The sequence below is a fragment of the Spea bombifrons genome, chromosome 8 (genome assembly GCF_027358695.1).
Source record: "Spea bombifrons isolate aSpeBom1 chromosome 8, aSpeBom1.2.pri, whole genome shotgun sequence".
Taxonomy (NCBI): domain Eukaryota; kingdom Metazoa; phylum Chordata; class Amphibia; order Anura; family Pelobatidae; genus Spea; species Spea bombifrons.
The window spans coordinates 43273319-43288614 of NC_071094.1; the positions used below are offsets into that span (position 1 = coordinate 43273319).

The 15296-nt window shown below is 44.8% G+C and overlaps 1 protein-coding gene across 2 annotated transcripts; it reads right to left on the bottom strand.

Annotated features, from left to right (window-relative positions):
• Positions 1–230: 230 nt before the first annotated feature.
• On the bottom strand, positions 231–9633 carry VARS1 (valyl-tRNA synthetase 1). Of its 2 annotated transcripts, none has more exons than XM_053473026.1 (30): positions 9310–9633; positions 8703–8846; positions 8346–8460; positions 8009–8157; positions 7832–7916; positions 7615–7715; positions 7398–7525; positions 7048–7212; positions 6882–6963; positions 6682–6801; positions 6355–6463; positions 6171–6259; positions 5994–6084; positions 5779–5903; positions 5580–5683; positions 5297–5455; positions 5112–5202; positions 4848–4953; positions 4655–4725; positions 4039–4164; positions 3748–3852; positions 3595–3663; positions 3437–3515; positions 3149–3276; positions 2762–2917; positions 2443–2649; positions 2070–2181; positions 1599–1774; positions 741–890; positions 231–397 (listed from the first exon to the last, which is right to left on the bottom strand). In XM_053473026.1, exons 1-30 carry the CDS (start codon positions 9622–9624, stop codon positions 329–331), a joined length of 3726 nt encoding a protein of 1241 aa, XP_053329001.1. In that variant the 5' UTR covers positions 9625–9633; the 3' UTR covers positions 231–328. The 2 variants fall into 2 exon arrangements, with proteins under 2 accessions (XP_053329001.1, XP_053329000.1); XM_053473025.1 differs by having other exon boundaries at positions 8006–8157.
• Between the last annotated feature and the right edge of the window lie 5663 nt (positions 9634–15296).

A 15296-nucleotide genomic window follows, 5' to 3' on the forward strand; every position in this document is an offset into this window, starting at 1 on the left:
ACGGCTCTCATATCCTCTGGTAGAAGACCCCTTCCTTTTCACAAAAACTTATTTTGACACGTTACGCTCCATCGTCACGATGTTACCAAATCCTGACCCCAATCACCACCTTTACTGATCGCATTTAATAAATAATCACCCTTAGATCCAACCCCATCCAATCCGACAAATAATCAAACAGTAGCTTTTCTTGTTTTCTACGGAATTTATTAAATTCGATGTTTTTTGGGTTTTCTGCATTACAGCGCATGTTGGTAAAAAACAAAAAAAACAAACAAAACTAAAACCACCCTCAGGCAGCGGCGGGTCTGGGCGACTAAAGAATATATTAAACCATCTGCTGGAAGCTCACCGTCGCTTCTTCCACCTTCTGAAGCTCCGTCTCGATCTGTTTGATCTGCGGAGAGATGGAGATCGAGTGAGAGACGCACAAAAGGAGAAAGTGACAGGTGAGAGCGATCCGGGAAGCGAGAGAGAGTGGAGACGGAGTGAAGACGGAGTTACAGCCGACCCGACACTCCCAGAAAAGGAGGAAATAAAGGGGCTTTCATCAATTATCAGTCGAGCAGAAAATCTGTCCGTATGTTTCGCTGGCATCAAAACAAAAAGGTTTTGGAAAATAATTCAGTAAGTGCCCCGACGGCTGTATCTATTCACTAACAGTTACACCCCCCCCCCACGCCACCCCTCTAGTCCCACCGGTAAGATCTGCCACTCATGCCCGCTCGCCCCCATCTCACCTTGTCGGAGTCTCCCTGCTGCACCGCGGGGGGTACTTTGGTGCGATAATCTGCACCTGCCACCCGCTCTTTCAGTTTTTCCAGCTGTCGGCTCAGGTCGGATCTCTTTGTCTGCAGCTTGGAGAGCTCCTTCTCTACGTCAATCAGACCCTGTGAGGGAGAGAGAGGGGGAGTGAGAGAGTGAGTGAGAGTGAGACTTCAGCGTTTCCCATAATAACAGAGGGAATGCCAAACGTTTCCGGCCCTTTAAATCTGCCGTTCCACTTACACATTAACTGACCGTCAACCAAACGAGCAGACCTTACGCTGGACTTTAAATTCGTTCCTTCCTCTTAAGGTTTAAGTAACATAAAAACAGAGTCTCTCTCTTCACTTTCTACAGCAACAACCTATCGGTGCCCTTTTTATTGTGTCGCATGACAATTAGCCGTTCCCGGGAAAAATGAGGAACAAGGCACGATTACAGAATTATTTCCAGGAACGGTTGGGAATTTAACGAAGGAAGATGTTAAATCCAGCAGAGTAGGTGGAACAGTAAATATGTGGTATCGGCGACACTTTCAGAATGACCCCAATAAATGGGTTTCTGTCGTGCTCAAACACGCAGCTGCGTGTCAAAGGCACATTCTCAGTTCATGTCTGGTATGTGAGTGCAAGGAAGTTTTACTCTGCTGAGAGGGTGGTAGATAAGTGGAACAGCCTCCCAGCAGAAGTGGCAGAGGGTAATACAGTGAGCGTAGTAAACATGCATGGGATAGACATACGGCTCCTGAATCTATGACGAGACCAACGACTGATTAAGGTTTGAATCTCTACATCAGGAGAAACGGACAGGCTAGATGGGGGCCGGATGGTTACCTTGAGACTAAGGTAGACGGTGGCTTTGTCGGATGCGGTGTTGACGGCGGTGCCAAGCGGCGCTGGGTCCTCGGCTTGCAAGATAATCAGGGAGTTCGTCGAAGACAGAACGGTGATGTAAGAAGTGTAAGCCTTTACTACGGAACGTGTTTCCGCATCCTGGCATTTCACGTAACCTGCGGGGGGGGGGGGGGGGAAGAGTCGCATTATAGCGTTAGAGAGAGGTTTCCAGCCGCCATTAGTTTTTAAACGCAAGGCACGTTAATTATTTTTTACAATAAATAACTAAAATAACGAACTATTCCTTCCCCAGTCTAAATCTTCACACATCTATCCCCGATTCGCTATTCAGACATTCAAACCGGTTCCGTCTTTCCAAACAACGGTTACGCACATAAAAACAGAGCTGCGCGGGCCTATGCCTCACGCCGGGAATAGCAAGTACATTATCCTCTGTATCCCCCGACTCACAGTCAGCCTTTGTTTTGGTGAGGTTATAATCGGCACGCAGAGACCGGATCGACTTCACCAGCAACAGAGCCAGATCCATGTTTTTCTCGATTTCCTCATCTCGCCAGTGGAACTGCAACAGAAACAAAAGCTCAGATCAGAGGGCGCCCTGACTTTGGGGTGAGAGTAACGTCGGCACCAAAACCACCCAGAACTGTCAGATAAGGACCATTGGGACCATTTTCTGGCTGCTGTGAAGACCTCACTCCATACGTGGCCCTTGGATAGCCTTATGCCCGTCCCACGCAGGCTTTAATTCCCCTCTGCTGTTCCACCACCCTCTTAAAACACTTTGTAACGTTGCTTTTGATCCGTTCCCGGAGGGATTTCTCACCTCCGTGGCATCAGGGTAGGGGGTGACGCAGATGCTGGGGTGCTGCGCAGCGGCGCGGCGGGGTAGCCGCTGGTACAGTTCTTCTGTAAGGAACGGCATGAAAGGGGAGAGGAGCCGGAGACCAGCGTCCAGACACGTGTACAGAGTGTTCCTGGCCACGGCTTTCACCACATCGTCGGAACCAGAGAACACGGGTTTCAAACACTCCTGGCAGAGAAAGAGAGGACGGGGGGGGGGGGGGGGGACGACGAGTAAGTAAGACAGATATCTTGCCTCGACACGGACAGAGGACACGGAGCCGCCAGAAAGGGGTTCTCACCAAGTAAACGTCACACAGCTCATAGAGCCAGAAGTTATACACAGCCGTGGTGATTCCGGGGAAGTCGTAGTTATGGAATCCAGTGTTGCAAAGTTCCACCGCTAGGCTGAGACGGCTCAGAATCCAGAGGTCCGCGTTACTCTCCTGTCCGGTGGTCTGAGAGAGACGGAAAGGTCTTGTTACATTTGGTATGCGGTCGAACCGCTAAAGAACTTATTATACACCTCGGTTATCTCTCCACGTGGGTTCATTCTGAGACCGTCGCTAATAAGTAACTTACCGGTAACAACAAAATGCATTCAACAATCTAAACGATAAATCGTACGCTATGAGGTCCACCGCTAGTTTTTAGGGTGAGAGGATTAGAGGTTTAAAAGCCCCACTCACCAGCGAAGACTCGGGGGGGATATACCCGTCTCCCAGGCTCCTCATCGCAAACTTGGTTGCGTTCCAGAGTTTGTTGCAGAAATGACGATAACCCAGAATCCTGTTCACATCCAGGTTAATGTCCCGGCCTGAGAAAGGAGGCGCAGGGCGAACGGAGAACGAAGAAATGAATAGAGCCGAGGACAGAAAAGAACGGGGCGAGAAAAGAGAGAAGTAACTTCACTAAACATCATCTGATCCGACATACAGCCTCACACACGACACGCGGCACGCGGCGTATATACTCACCCTGGCTGGTATATGCACACAGAGCGAACCGCAGAGCGTCCGTCCCACACTCTGGGATCCCACCGGGGTAGTCAGATTTCTGGAGGGGTAAAGATACGGTTTAGTTTGGACTGATCGCTCAGACAGGGGTATAAAAGGATCAATGTACGTTGACTTACCTGTCCGTCTTTGGCTCTCTCCAGCTCTGCAGGGTCCAAGTTACTGTCCAGGAGCTGAGCATGGAGACCCTGAAAGAAGAACGACAGATTCAGTGACCACCACGAGGTTACCCACATCAAACCCCCTTCCCCTTAGCCTTTCCTTGTCTTTACCTCCAGAGTAATTCCATTGATCACATCCAGGGGGTCGATGACATTTCCAAGGGATTTGCTCATCTTCCGTCCGTGGGCATCACGGACTACGGCATGGAGGTAAACCTGAGACAGAGGGAGGAGCAGAGAGACCATGAGATATGAGAATATATCTACACGAGGTATACAATAAGCGAGAGAAGAAATACAAACAGAGGCGAGGGGTGTTTTAACAAAATTGTAATCTGATGACATAACAGCGACACGGAGCACACGAAGGAAACGCCGCGAGGCAGCACTCAGAGACTTTACCTCTTTGAAGGGCAGTTTTCCGGTTAGCGTGAGGCCGAGCATCACCATACGGGCTACCCAGAAGAAAAGGATGTCATGGCCGGTCTCCAACAGCGTACCGGGATAGAAAACATTGAGATCTTCAGTCTGGGGCAAAGGAAGTAACGGGTTAATTAACATGAGAGAGGACAAGGGGACAACAACACAAAGAGATATACATCATCCATAAAAGCAGGCATAAAAGCAATCTTAGATCTCTTCCGCCGACGGAAAGCGAAAGTCTGAGGTCCCGAAAGCTTACGCGACATCTTTTTCTATGTTGGTCCAATAAAAGGTTGGCTGCAGGCTCCAGCGTCTCTTGGACCAATAAGACTATAATCATTTCATTCACAAAATTAAACGTATGACCTAGGAACCTTAAAGGCGGGTTTGTGTAAACTGAAATCCTGGGGGACCCCGAGTGTCTCGAGCACTAAAACCATGTAGTTAGCGGTGATACCAGCCAGACAATCACCGGGCACGGCGGGGGCCGGTATAACGCAGATGTACTCTGCATGATCAGCAACATCAAACGCAATCTGTTAAATCCAATTCACCAAAGAAGGACGAACACAGAAAAACTCATTAATGACATCACCTCATTGGGCCATCCGAAAATGGAGAAGGGGAAAATTCCCGATGAAAACCAGGTGTCAAGAACGTCCTCGTCTGCAACAAAGAGACAGAATGTACATCATCCCACACAGTGCCCACCCTAGAGGTACCAGACCCCAATATGCCAGGAATACTATTCTCAGAGCGAGTCCTACACTCAGTCATGGAAGACGTACCTTGGCGCAGAGAAACTTTCCCGGGTTCCACATTAAACAGTTTTGCCGCCTTCTCTCTTGCTTCCTCCTCTGAGCGGCCGCTGACCCAGTACTTGCCGTCGGTATCCTGCATGTACAAAGAACCAAATCTGGTTACCCTCCATAAAACAATCCGCGACAGCCAACCACGAGAGGAGTCCTAACCCACTACACGGCTCACATTATTCATCCACAGGACTAAGCTGTAACATTTCAAACTACGTTCAGGGTATTCCCGGCACTCACCTCTCCTGCCGGGACGGACGGGTCATCGATGGTAACAAAGTACGCGGGAATTCGATGTCCCCACCACAGCTGGCGAGAGATGCACCAATCCCTGCAGGAGAACGATGCGGTGAATTACTATACATTACACGCCACGTCGGCATACACAGAGGTGTTTGGGGATGTCGGGTCTGGAGATACGGCACCTGATATTATCCATCCAGGTGAACCAGGTCTTGTTGTGGAATTCAGGTTTGATTGTCAGATGTCCGTCGCGGACAGCGTCGGCCGCTTTCTTCCCCATCTCGTCGCAGCGGACGTACCACTGGGGCTTTAACAGAGGCTCAACGATGTCCTTGGAACGGCTGGGGAGGAAAAAGAGGAAATTACTGCGCTTACTGCAAATGGAAGGGCAGATTAGGGACTCCTCCTGTCGTTTGCCCTGCTGGGGGAAGGGGCAGACTCACAGCTCCTTCCATCTGTTTTTACCTGCAGATTGGGACGACCATGGGGTTGTCTTTAATTTCTTTAAATAGACCTTTTACTTTCAGTGCTTCTAAAACAGCTTTTCTTGCCTCAAAACGCTTCATTCCCTAAACAACACAAAAATGACAACAAGAGTTAAAAAGGGGGAAAAAACGCCAACAACGACTTTTAAAACATATCGCTGGTTCCAGCTCCTCCTCACCAGGAACGGCTCGGGGACGTTGACGAGTTTTCCGTTATCATCCATGATATTAATAAACTCCAGGGAGTGTCTCATCCCAACCTCGTAATCAGTCTGATCGTGCGCGGGGGTGATCTTCACAGCACCTGGGAGGAGGAGGAAAAATAAATACCATGTAAAAAAATAAAAGTGACAGAATCAGCTGTTCTCACCCCAAAATGTTATTCTTTACTCACCGGTCCCAAAGCTCATGTCCACAAACTCATCGAAGACGACGGGGAGCAGACGGAAAGAGAAGGGATGCATCACGTACTTTCCTCTTAAATGCTGCGTAGTGGATGGAAAGCGTTGGATGTGGTTACGATTAATTATTGTTTTATTAACCTTTTCTCTGCTGGAGCAGCGCTACCCACCTGGTACCTCTGGTCTTCGGGATGCACGGCCACAGCTGTATCACCCAGCATGGTCTCCACTCGAGTGGTGGCCACGATAACCTCCTCATCTGGGAAGTGCAGAAGAGACACGCGATTGGAGTGGTCGCTTATGGATAAACGAGGCAATAGCAGCCCATAAGAAGAAATCCAGATTCACCATTACCTGTCTCCACTACTTTGTAGGCAAAGGATACCAGGACCCCGAACTCCACACCTTCTTTGTAGCCGGGCACGGGAAGGATTGTACGTCCACTCAGTTCCTTCTTGTCCACCTGGAGCAAAGAATCTCTGTATTGTAACGCTTGCTGCTAAACTGAACTTTTACCCTTCCCTCCTTTTAATGGTTAAATCGTCTGGGGTTTGTCCTCCGACATTCCCAGCATTTATACGGCAGGGTTACACGGCCCTCCCCAAGCTTCACTACTTCCTCAGAACTCATCCCACTTAACCTGCATGCGTTTGGCTTTTAATTCCCCCATTATTGCCCTACCTCTATGTCTGATATGGCAGAGTTGAGCGTGCAGGACCAGTTGACGAGGCGCTTGCTGCGATAAATCACCCCAGCTTCGTGGAGAAGGATGAAAGCCTCCTGGACGGCCAAGGAGAGTTTCTAAACAGAGGGACAAGAGTAAGAACGTCTGCTGGAAGCAGGTGGACAGACAAAGGAGAAGGGTATAGAAGGGTCCTCACGGGGTCCATAGTGAAACAGGCTCTGTCCCAGTCCAGAGAACTCCCCAGTTTCCTCAGCTGGTGGTAAATCCGGTCACCCTTCCTGGAAGATGTCAGAAAACGGACACGGATGTCAATTTAAATACAAAAGGATTGAGAAGCGCACGTTATTTACCGACAGACTTACTCGCTCTTCCACTTCCACACCTCCTCTATGAACTCAGACCTCCCCAGGTCGTGTCGGGTTTTCCCTTTCTCGCGCCAAAGCTTCTTCTCCACCACCACTTGGGTGGCGATTCCCGCGTGGTCACATCCCGGGTTCCACAGCGTTAGCTCCCCGCGCATCCGATGCCTGGACAGGGAGGGAAAGGCTTCCAATAAATCGATCTCCTCGGAACGCAGGAGCCCTTCCTCTCCTTACATGTCAACGAGTGACTCGATCATTAGCTCGTGTCAATCAGACAGAGGAAGCTAAACTCTATTCTATACATATAGCTGCGTCTCCTGTCCCGTCCCAAGCCCTCTCTTCCTACTCACCATCGAGTCAGACTGTCCTGGATGGCGTTAGTGAGCGCGTGTCCTAAATGGAGAGATCCGGTCACATTTGGGGGTGGGATACACATCATGAACATACCCTTGGGGTTGGGGTCCGAAATGCTTGACCTCTGAAATGCAAGAAGGGCAAACATTTAGAGCTTGATCCCTTATTACCATCTGGAACAGAGACTGTAGTGACCGGGCTGATAACACTCACCCCATACTCTGGTTTAAAGAAGCCTTCCTTTTCCCACCATGGATACCAAGCAGCCTCTACATAATGAGGACTATAGGAATCCGGCATCGGACCCTGGATGTCTAAAAGAACGCGGGATCAAAAGCGAAAGAATATGATTGGTCAAGGGGCAAATATTCTTCATCAAATATTTATATTCACACTGAGGCGTATGCTGAGCTCCGCCGCCGGTCCGTACCTTTCTTCTCTCCTGGAGGGGTCGGGATGTCGTATGTGATCACCCCCAACTCCTTCTTCTCTTTCTTTTCTGCTTTTGGTTTTTTCTACACCAAGAGAAACAAATACATTTAAATTAAGATATTTACACAGAGCCCAATGACCGGGGAAGTTTAATGTTCTGACGCTGCCGTACCACCTCTGTCTGCTGGCCTTTGATCTTTTCTTGCTTCTGCTGAAAGCGTTCAAGCTTCTCTTTCTTCTTGGACTCTTTCTTCAGTTGGGCAGGCGTCTTCGCAGGAGCCGTGGTGTTAGTTGGGGCAGCTGAGGTAGAAGAAGTATCGGTCTCTATAGAGCAAAAGAGAGAAAAGGGTAACGGGTCGGGGTACGTCTTACGGTTTTCGGGCAACTTCTGTAAAACATCCCCACTTTCTCTTCCAACGGACTGTTGTCCACCCAAATTATCGGTCCTTCTAAAGCCGCCAATGCTTTGCGTGCCATCAGTTAAGGAAACGTTGTCCTGTGGGTCAGTTTACCTGCGCCGAGCAGAGTCACCTCTCCCAAGACCTCCTGAAACTGTTGTTGGCTGACACAGGTTAGGAACCAGCGGGTGACGTTTGGGAGATTATCTCTAACAGATGGAGAGAGGACCTGAAAAAAAATAGGACAGCAAAAATAATAAAAGGAACTGAAACCCAAAAAGCAAGAATGAAGAAAAAGAAGGTAGTAGAGAGTAAAGAAAACATACAAAGAGAGTTATGGAGTCAGCAGACAGGGCACGGAATATAAGCAGAGTTGGGAGAACAAGTTATGGAGGATGAAGGAAGTTTATAGACGTGCGATGAGCATTAGAGAGGAGAGTGAAACGTTCCTATCGTGATTAAGAGACATACCTTGCTGTAGGGATGGATGAGACAGCAGGACACGGCGATGTCCGCTAGACTAAGTCTCTCCCCCACCAGGTAAGTGCGCACCTTCAGGTGATGGTCCAGAAAACCCAGAATTCTCTGAAGTTCTAGATAAGCCCGATCTCTTTCCTGACAGAGACAGAGAACATTCATACAAAACTTTAATACAAGAAACGTAACGTAAACCCGGTAACCGGGAAATACTGTTAAATATCTAAATGTAGGGAGACCCGCAAAGACTAACCTGCTTTGATAAAACAATAGACGGGGGGGGTAGATAATGGATTTCAGTAAGGGATTGGAAGAAGAGGCAATAATCTACAACTAGAGGGTCAGAGGCTTAGATGGAATGCAAGATAAAACAAAAGGATGGTAAGTGGAACAGCCTCCCAGCAGAAGTGGTAGAGGCGAATACAGTGAGGGATTTACACATGCATGGGATAGATAAATGGTTCTTATGTGCCATCAAAGCCTACATTTCTGTGTTCCCTCTCTTGCTATAGAGAGACAGAAAGTTCTGCTGTTAGATGCAGAGAGAGAGAGACCCCAGAACTAAGGAGAGCTCCCTGGACGTCCAGCTGCCCATCAGTACCTGCGCATGTTCTAATCCATAGGTGGAGGGCAGCAGGTCTGACTCCGCGTAGTTCACCCATTGCTTAATGAGCGCACAGCTTCGGGGGTCTCCGCAGCCAGAGAGGATGTCCGGAGCCAGCATGTAAGATACGGCCCAAGGACCCCATACAGATCCTGAGGATGGTGTGAGCAAGCAGGGCAGAGGGAGACCTCGGGGGCCAGAAGAGACCTCCTGGACTTTAGGGCGAGAGTGACAAGAGAACTGTCTGGAGACTCGCACCCAGAGACACCGAGGGTCAGAGGAAGAGGAGAGAGGTAGGTAGAGAGTCGCCATCGCAAACTGAGAGAGAGGGACCTAAAACAAAAAAAAATGTGAGAAATAACATTTCGGCAAAAAGGAGAACCCGTAGGTGTAAAACGGTCCGTTAACAAATCTCTTCCCCCTAGCAAGGTAAGGAAATACACCTTGGCAGACGCGTCACGTTGTTCCTTCCACCGAAGGTTTAATCACAGAAACTTTAAGAAGCCCTTTTCAGTTTCTATGGCAACAACCTACGTGCTGAAGAAAAACGCACGAGGCGGTGAGGGTTTTGGCATCCGGCGCTACCAGGAATGATGGGCGTAACGCTACGTAATGTGAAAAGCAATAAATGTATACAAAAAATCTCTGATTAAAAAAATGTATATATCAATAAAAAATGTACATTAACATAATGGGGCAGTTCCCCAAAAAACTGGGTATTTTGGTTACATTTTCATTCAGAATGACACTTTTACCACTTTGAGTGACATATGGACTGATTATACAATACACTGTACATCCAGTTATCTTACAGTAACGGCCCCTCCTCTAAGCGCCCCTGCCCCGTCTCCCTCTCAGGTTATTAGCCCTCTTTCTATAAATTATTAGTTTTTAATTCACCTTATTCTCTCGCTCACAGACTTCTCTCTCCTCTTAGTTCCGCTGCAATGACGTCACTCCCATCACCCACGTGTATTTTCGTCTTTCTCTGACTTCCTATTTCCGCCCTCAGCTCGTCGGCCTTTGGGGCCCTGACGTGCCCATACTTAGCTGCCACAGACATGTCTGGAGTACAGAGGGGCCATTGCCAGACTAAAAACCCCTCATAACTCCGCTGTGGTCTTTACGATCATATAACCAACCGGAAATAATAAATACACTATGCCATATCATATTAAGAGCTTCCAGTTTTTCTTTTTATGTACAGTTTCAGTCAGGCATTCTGAGGACACCCCAAATTGGGGCCCATGCTCTATACTGACACCTAATGGTTAGGAGTTGTAACTGCAGCCTGCCTGATGCAATAACATTGACAGAGCTGGTTGTCACGTGGGAGTCATTGCATCAAAGTCCTCGCTCATTGCATGGATTTTTTGTGATGGGAGTTGCCACCACTATATATTTTCTATAGGGTTTTTTTTTAAACTCTTACTCGAACAAGATGGTGGCAGGATTTGGTTTATTAAATTAGTTGCGAACCTTGAACATTTTGATAGCCCATCTCTAGCATCTCATTTCAGTGACTCGTGGCAACAAATGGCGGTAATTACTTCCCGTATCAAAGCCATGGCTTGTCAGGGGATAATGTATTGTGAGTGAAGTCACCTGTATTCAAGCAGGGATTTCAGCTGGGATATAGCACAACGTGAATAGTGAATGAGTACCCCAAATCCCTGAGACGGGGTAAAAACTCTGACGCTTGGGGGCAAGTCGGGTACGCCTGTGTGTTATTAGGCCTCACTGGCTTGAAATCCCCATTGTATTTCTATACATTGTATTTCTATACATTTGTTTGTAGGAGACCTTCTCATATTAAGGATTTTCAGCTGAAAGTCACAGACGCTGGAGAATAAAATCAGCACCGAGTCCCACTGAGCTCTACCTCTGTCCTGATGTGGGACAAAATCGGGACTGTCCCGCTCGAAGCGGGGCAGTTGGTAGGCATGAATTAGGGTGATCCCGTGGCCCAGATTTTTTCAGAAGAAATGCGAAAACCAAATTAGAAAAATGGAACATGAATAATATTTCACCCAAATTTTCTAAAATGTGTGTAAATTGGCTTCTCATTGTTTTGAGTCACTAAATGACTTAACTAGCTGTACGTCGCGCATGATGACATCACGCAGTAATGGGCTCTGATCCCTGCTGCACAGCTTCAAAAAAGAAGCAGCCGCATCAAATGGCATTCACTGGCCGTGTGCGGCCATCATCCTCCTATAACCATACCTGGGAACTGTCCCGAGACTCGACATATAACCCTTTAATAGCCCATCAGGAAGATTTTATGTAGTCATCTCGCCAAATGTGTTACCCAAATGACTCTAATACCGGTCGTCATGGAGACACTGACTTATCATTATTTAAAAATACACCTGCATTCGGCTCCAGACTGTGACCCTGAGAACCTGCCCCTGAGATTGGGGCAAAAAAAGCCCTGAGAGTTCCCAGGTATTGCCCATAGCTGCTCAGACTCCACACTATTTGGTAACAGTCCCTCGACAGTCATGGCTTTGTCATCGTTCGCCCAGGGAGGAGCGGAGTCCTCGTCTTCCTCTATTGAGGGATTATATGGATGACTGTCTCGCAGTAAAGCAGCATTAACAGGCCTTAAATACTCGGCTAAGTGGATATGAGAGACCTATTAATATTTATAAGCGTAGGCTGACATGTAGAGATACAGCCGTATATATCCATATATATACATACATATCCATACGCATCTATACATTCATATCTATACATATACATACATATTTATACATACATATCTGTACATATCATACGCATCTATACATACATATCTATACATACATATCTGTACATATCATACGCATCCATACATACATATCTATACATATCCATACACAACTATACATACATATATGTATATTTTCACATATTTACAGCAGGAGAAACGGGCCGATCTGCTGGAGAATTCTATTTTAATATAATAACATATTATAATTGTTATAAATATATATTATAAATAATAATATTTTATAGTGAATGCATAAAATATATATAATGCAAGAAATGCGCGTAAAGCTCCGTTCGGTACGTACCTGTCCCAAGAATTCAGATATTTTACTCCTTGGGGAAACTTTTTGGATTCACAGAGAATATTTTTCCAGTAGAGCGGATTTTAGGTGCGTCGCGGAGTCTAGAACATGATGCGTGGATCCAACCGGGACATCTAAGTGAAAAGTCTGCGCTCCATTCCTTAAATGTGTCAGCTGGTATCTTGTAAAAGGCCCCATTAATCACGCTGTCGCTGTCATAAACCTGCTTCTGTTTACACAGATCCGCCCTTTCCGTATTACACTCCTTCCCTTCCCCATCAGCCATGTCCATCAACACCAGCTGAGTGCGAAATAACGCTGTATCCCTCATGTATGTATCATATATCCATCATGTATCCATCCTGTATCCATCCTGTATCTACCATTTATCCATCATATATCCACCATGTATCCACCATGTATCCATTGTGTATCCCTCATGTATGTATCATATATCCATCATATATCCATCCTGTATCCATCATATATCCATCATATATCCATCATTTATCCATCATATATCCATCATATATCCATCCTGTATCCACCATGTATCCATCATTTATCCACCATGTATCCATCATATATCCATCCTGTATCCACCATGTATCCATCATATATCCACCATGTATCCATTGTGTATCCATCATATAATTATCATGTATCCATCATATAGCCATCCTGTGTCCACCATATATCCATCATATATTCATGATTTATTCACCATGTCTCCATCATACAGGATATCCACCATGTATCTATCATGTAGCCATCGTGTATCTATCATATATCCATCGTGTATCCATTGTGTATCCACCATGTATCTATCAAGTATGTATCATGTATCCATCATGTATCTATTATTATTATCATTATTTATTGTTTTATATAGCGCCATCACATTCTGTAGCGCAGTACAATGGATAGACTGGACACACCAAGTAGTATATAATATAACAATTTGATTTACAGAAACAACAGGTAAAGAGGGCCCTGCTCAAACAGTTTACAATCTAGAGGATTATGTATCCATCTTGTATCTGTCATGTATCTATCACAGGTCCAGACGCAGAATAGATACACTCAGATGCATAGAATCAGCCGGCAGATCGGCCCCATTCGGCCCCCGTCTAGTCGCATTTCTCCTGCTGTAAAGACTCAAACCTTAATCAGTTGTTGGTCTCGTCTTAGATTGAGGAGCCGTATGCCCATGCATGTTTAATACCCTCACTGTATTACCCTCTACCACTTCTGCTGGGAGGCTGTTCCACTTATCTACGGCCCTCCCAGTAAAGGAATTCCTTAAAATAGTGGAAATTATGGAGAATATTGTACTATATTTGCACTCCCATCTGAATGAATAAACGACAGCGTATTTGCCTTTGATGTGGTTTATTAAAGGAAGTTTACTAATTTTTACTCACCTTTTAATCTCGAAGTATAAGAGGATACTTTAAAAATACTTGGCTGTGACGAGCGGCTCGTGTGTCAGAGGATCTAATCCAGATTATAACTTGCCATTTAGGTAATGGAGCTTCCTTGAAACACACTTAAATTCATTAGCGGAAAAAAGACTCACACGCTGGGTTTCCTCCACCTGTTCCCGTCCTCAGAATAACCTCTTAAATTCCTGGTTCTAGAAAGAAGTGATGTCATCGCGGCGTTAACAGAGTATCACTCAATAGGATTATTTATTATTATAACAAGATGTTCCAGAATGTAATGACTCGTTATAATCATTCATTATATTTCCTAATGGATTAAATGTCCTGTGTGCTTAAAAATATATTTCATTAATGTCATGCGACTAATAATATAATTCATTAATGTCATGCAATTAATAATATATTTCATTAATGTCATGCGACTAATAATATATTTCATTAATGTCATGTGATTAATAATATATTTCATTAATGTCATTGTGATTAATAATATATTTCATTAATGTTATGTAATTAATAATATATTTCATTAATGTCACGTGATTGATAATTTATTTCATTAATATCATGTGACTGATCATTTATTTCATTAATGTCATTGTGCTTAATAATATATTTCATTAATGTTATGTGATTAATAATTTATTTCATTAATGTCATGTGATTGATAATTTATTTCATTAATATAATGTGATTAATAATTTATTTCATTAATGTCATGTGATTATTAATATATTTCATTAATGTTATGTGATTAATAATATATTTCATTAATTTTATGTAATTAATAATATATTTCATTGTTATGTGATTAATAATATATTTTATTAAAGTTATGTGATTAATAATATATTGTATTAATGTCATGTGATTGATAATTTATTTCATTAATGTCATTGGGATTAATAATATATTTCATTAATTTTATGTAATTAATAATATATTTCATTGTTATGTGATTAATAATATATTTTATTAAAGTTATGTGATTAATAATATATTGTATTAATGTCATGTGATTGATAATTTATTTCATTAATGTCATTGGGATTAATAATATATTTCATTAATTTATGTAATTAATAATATATTGTATTGTCATGTGATTAATAATTTATTTCATTAATGTGATTATTATTTCATGGCTATAAGCGGTTCTAGGTGTTATTAAATGTTTTTGTCCAGAAGCTGGGGGATAAACAAACTTCCCTGAATGGTAACTAAACAGTCATAGAAACCTAGAACCTGCCTGCAGATCGGCCCCATTCGGCCCCCGTCTAGTTTGGCCCCCGTCCTGCTGTAAAGAATCAAACCTTAATCAGTCGTTGGTCTCATCTTAGATTCAGGAGCCGTATGTCTATCCCATGCATGTTTAATACCCTCGCTGTATTACCCTCTACCACCTCTGCTGGGAGGCTGTTCCATTTATCTACCACCATATGAGTATGGTAAAACTACTTTATGTTACATCTTATCTTAT

Bases quoted from the DNA above. Each gene is read 5' to 3' on its own strand.
- VARS1 (XM_053473025.1), bottom strand. From the start codon at position 9,624: ATGGCGACTCTCTACCTACCTCTCTCCTCTTCCTCTGACCCTCGGTGT. The intron at 6,964-7,047 runs GTAAGTCTGTCG...GACATCTTCCAG, and splicing joins GTGTGGAAGTGGAAGAGCGA to GAAGGGTGACCGGATTTACC. The intron at 891-1,598 runs GTAACCATCCGG...TCTCCCTCACAG, and splicing joins CCGTCTACCTTAGTCTCAAG to GGTCTGATTGACGTAGAGAA.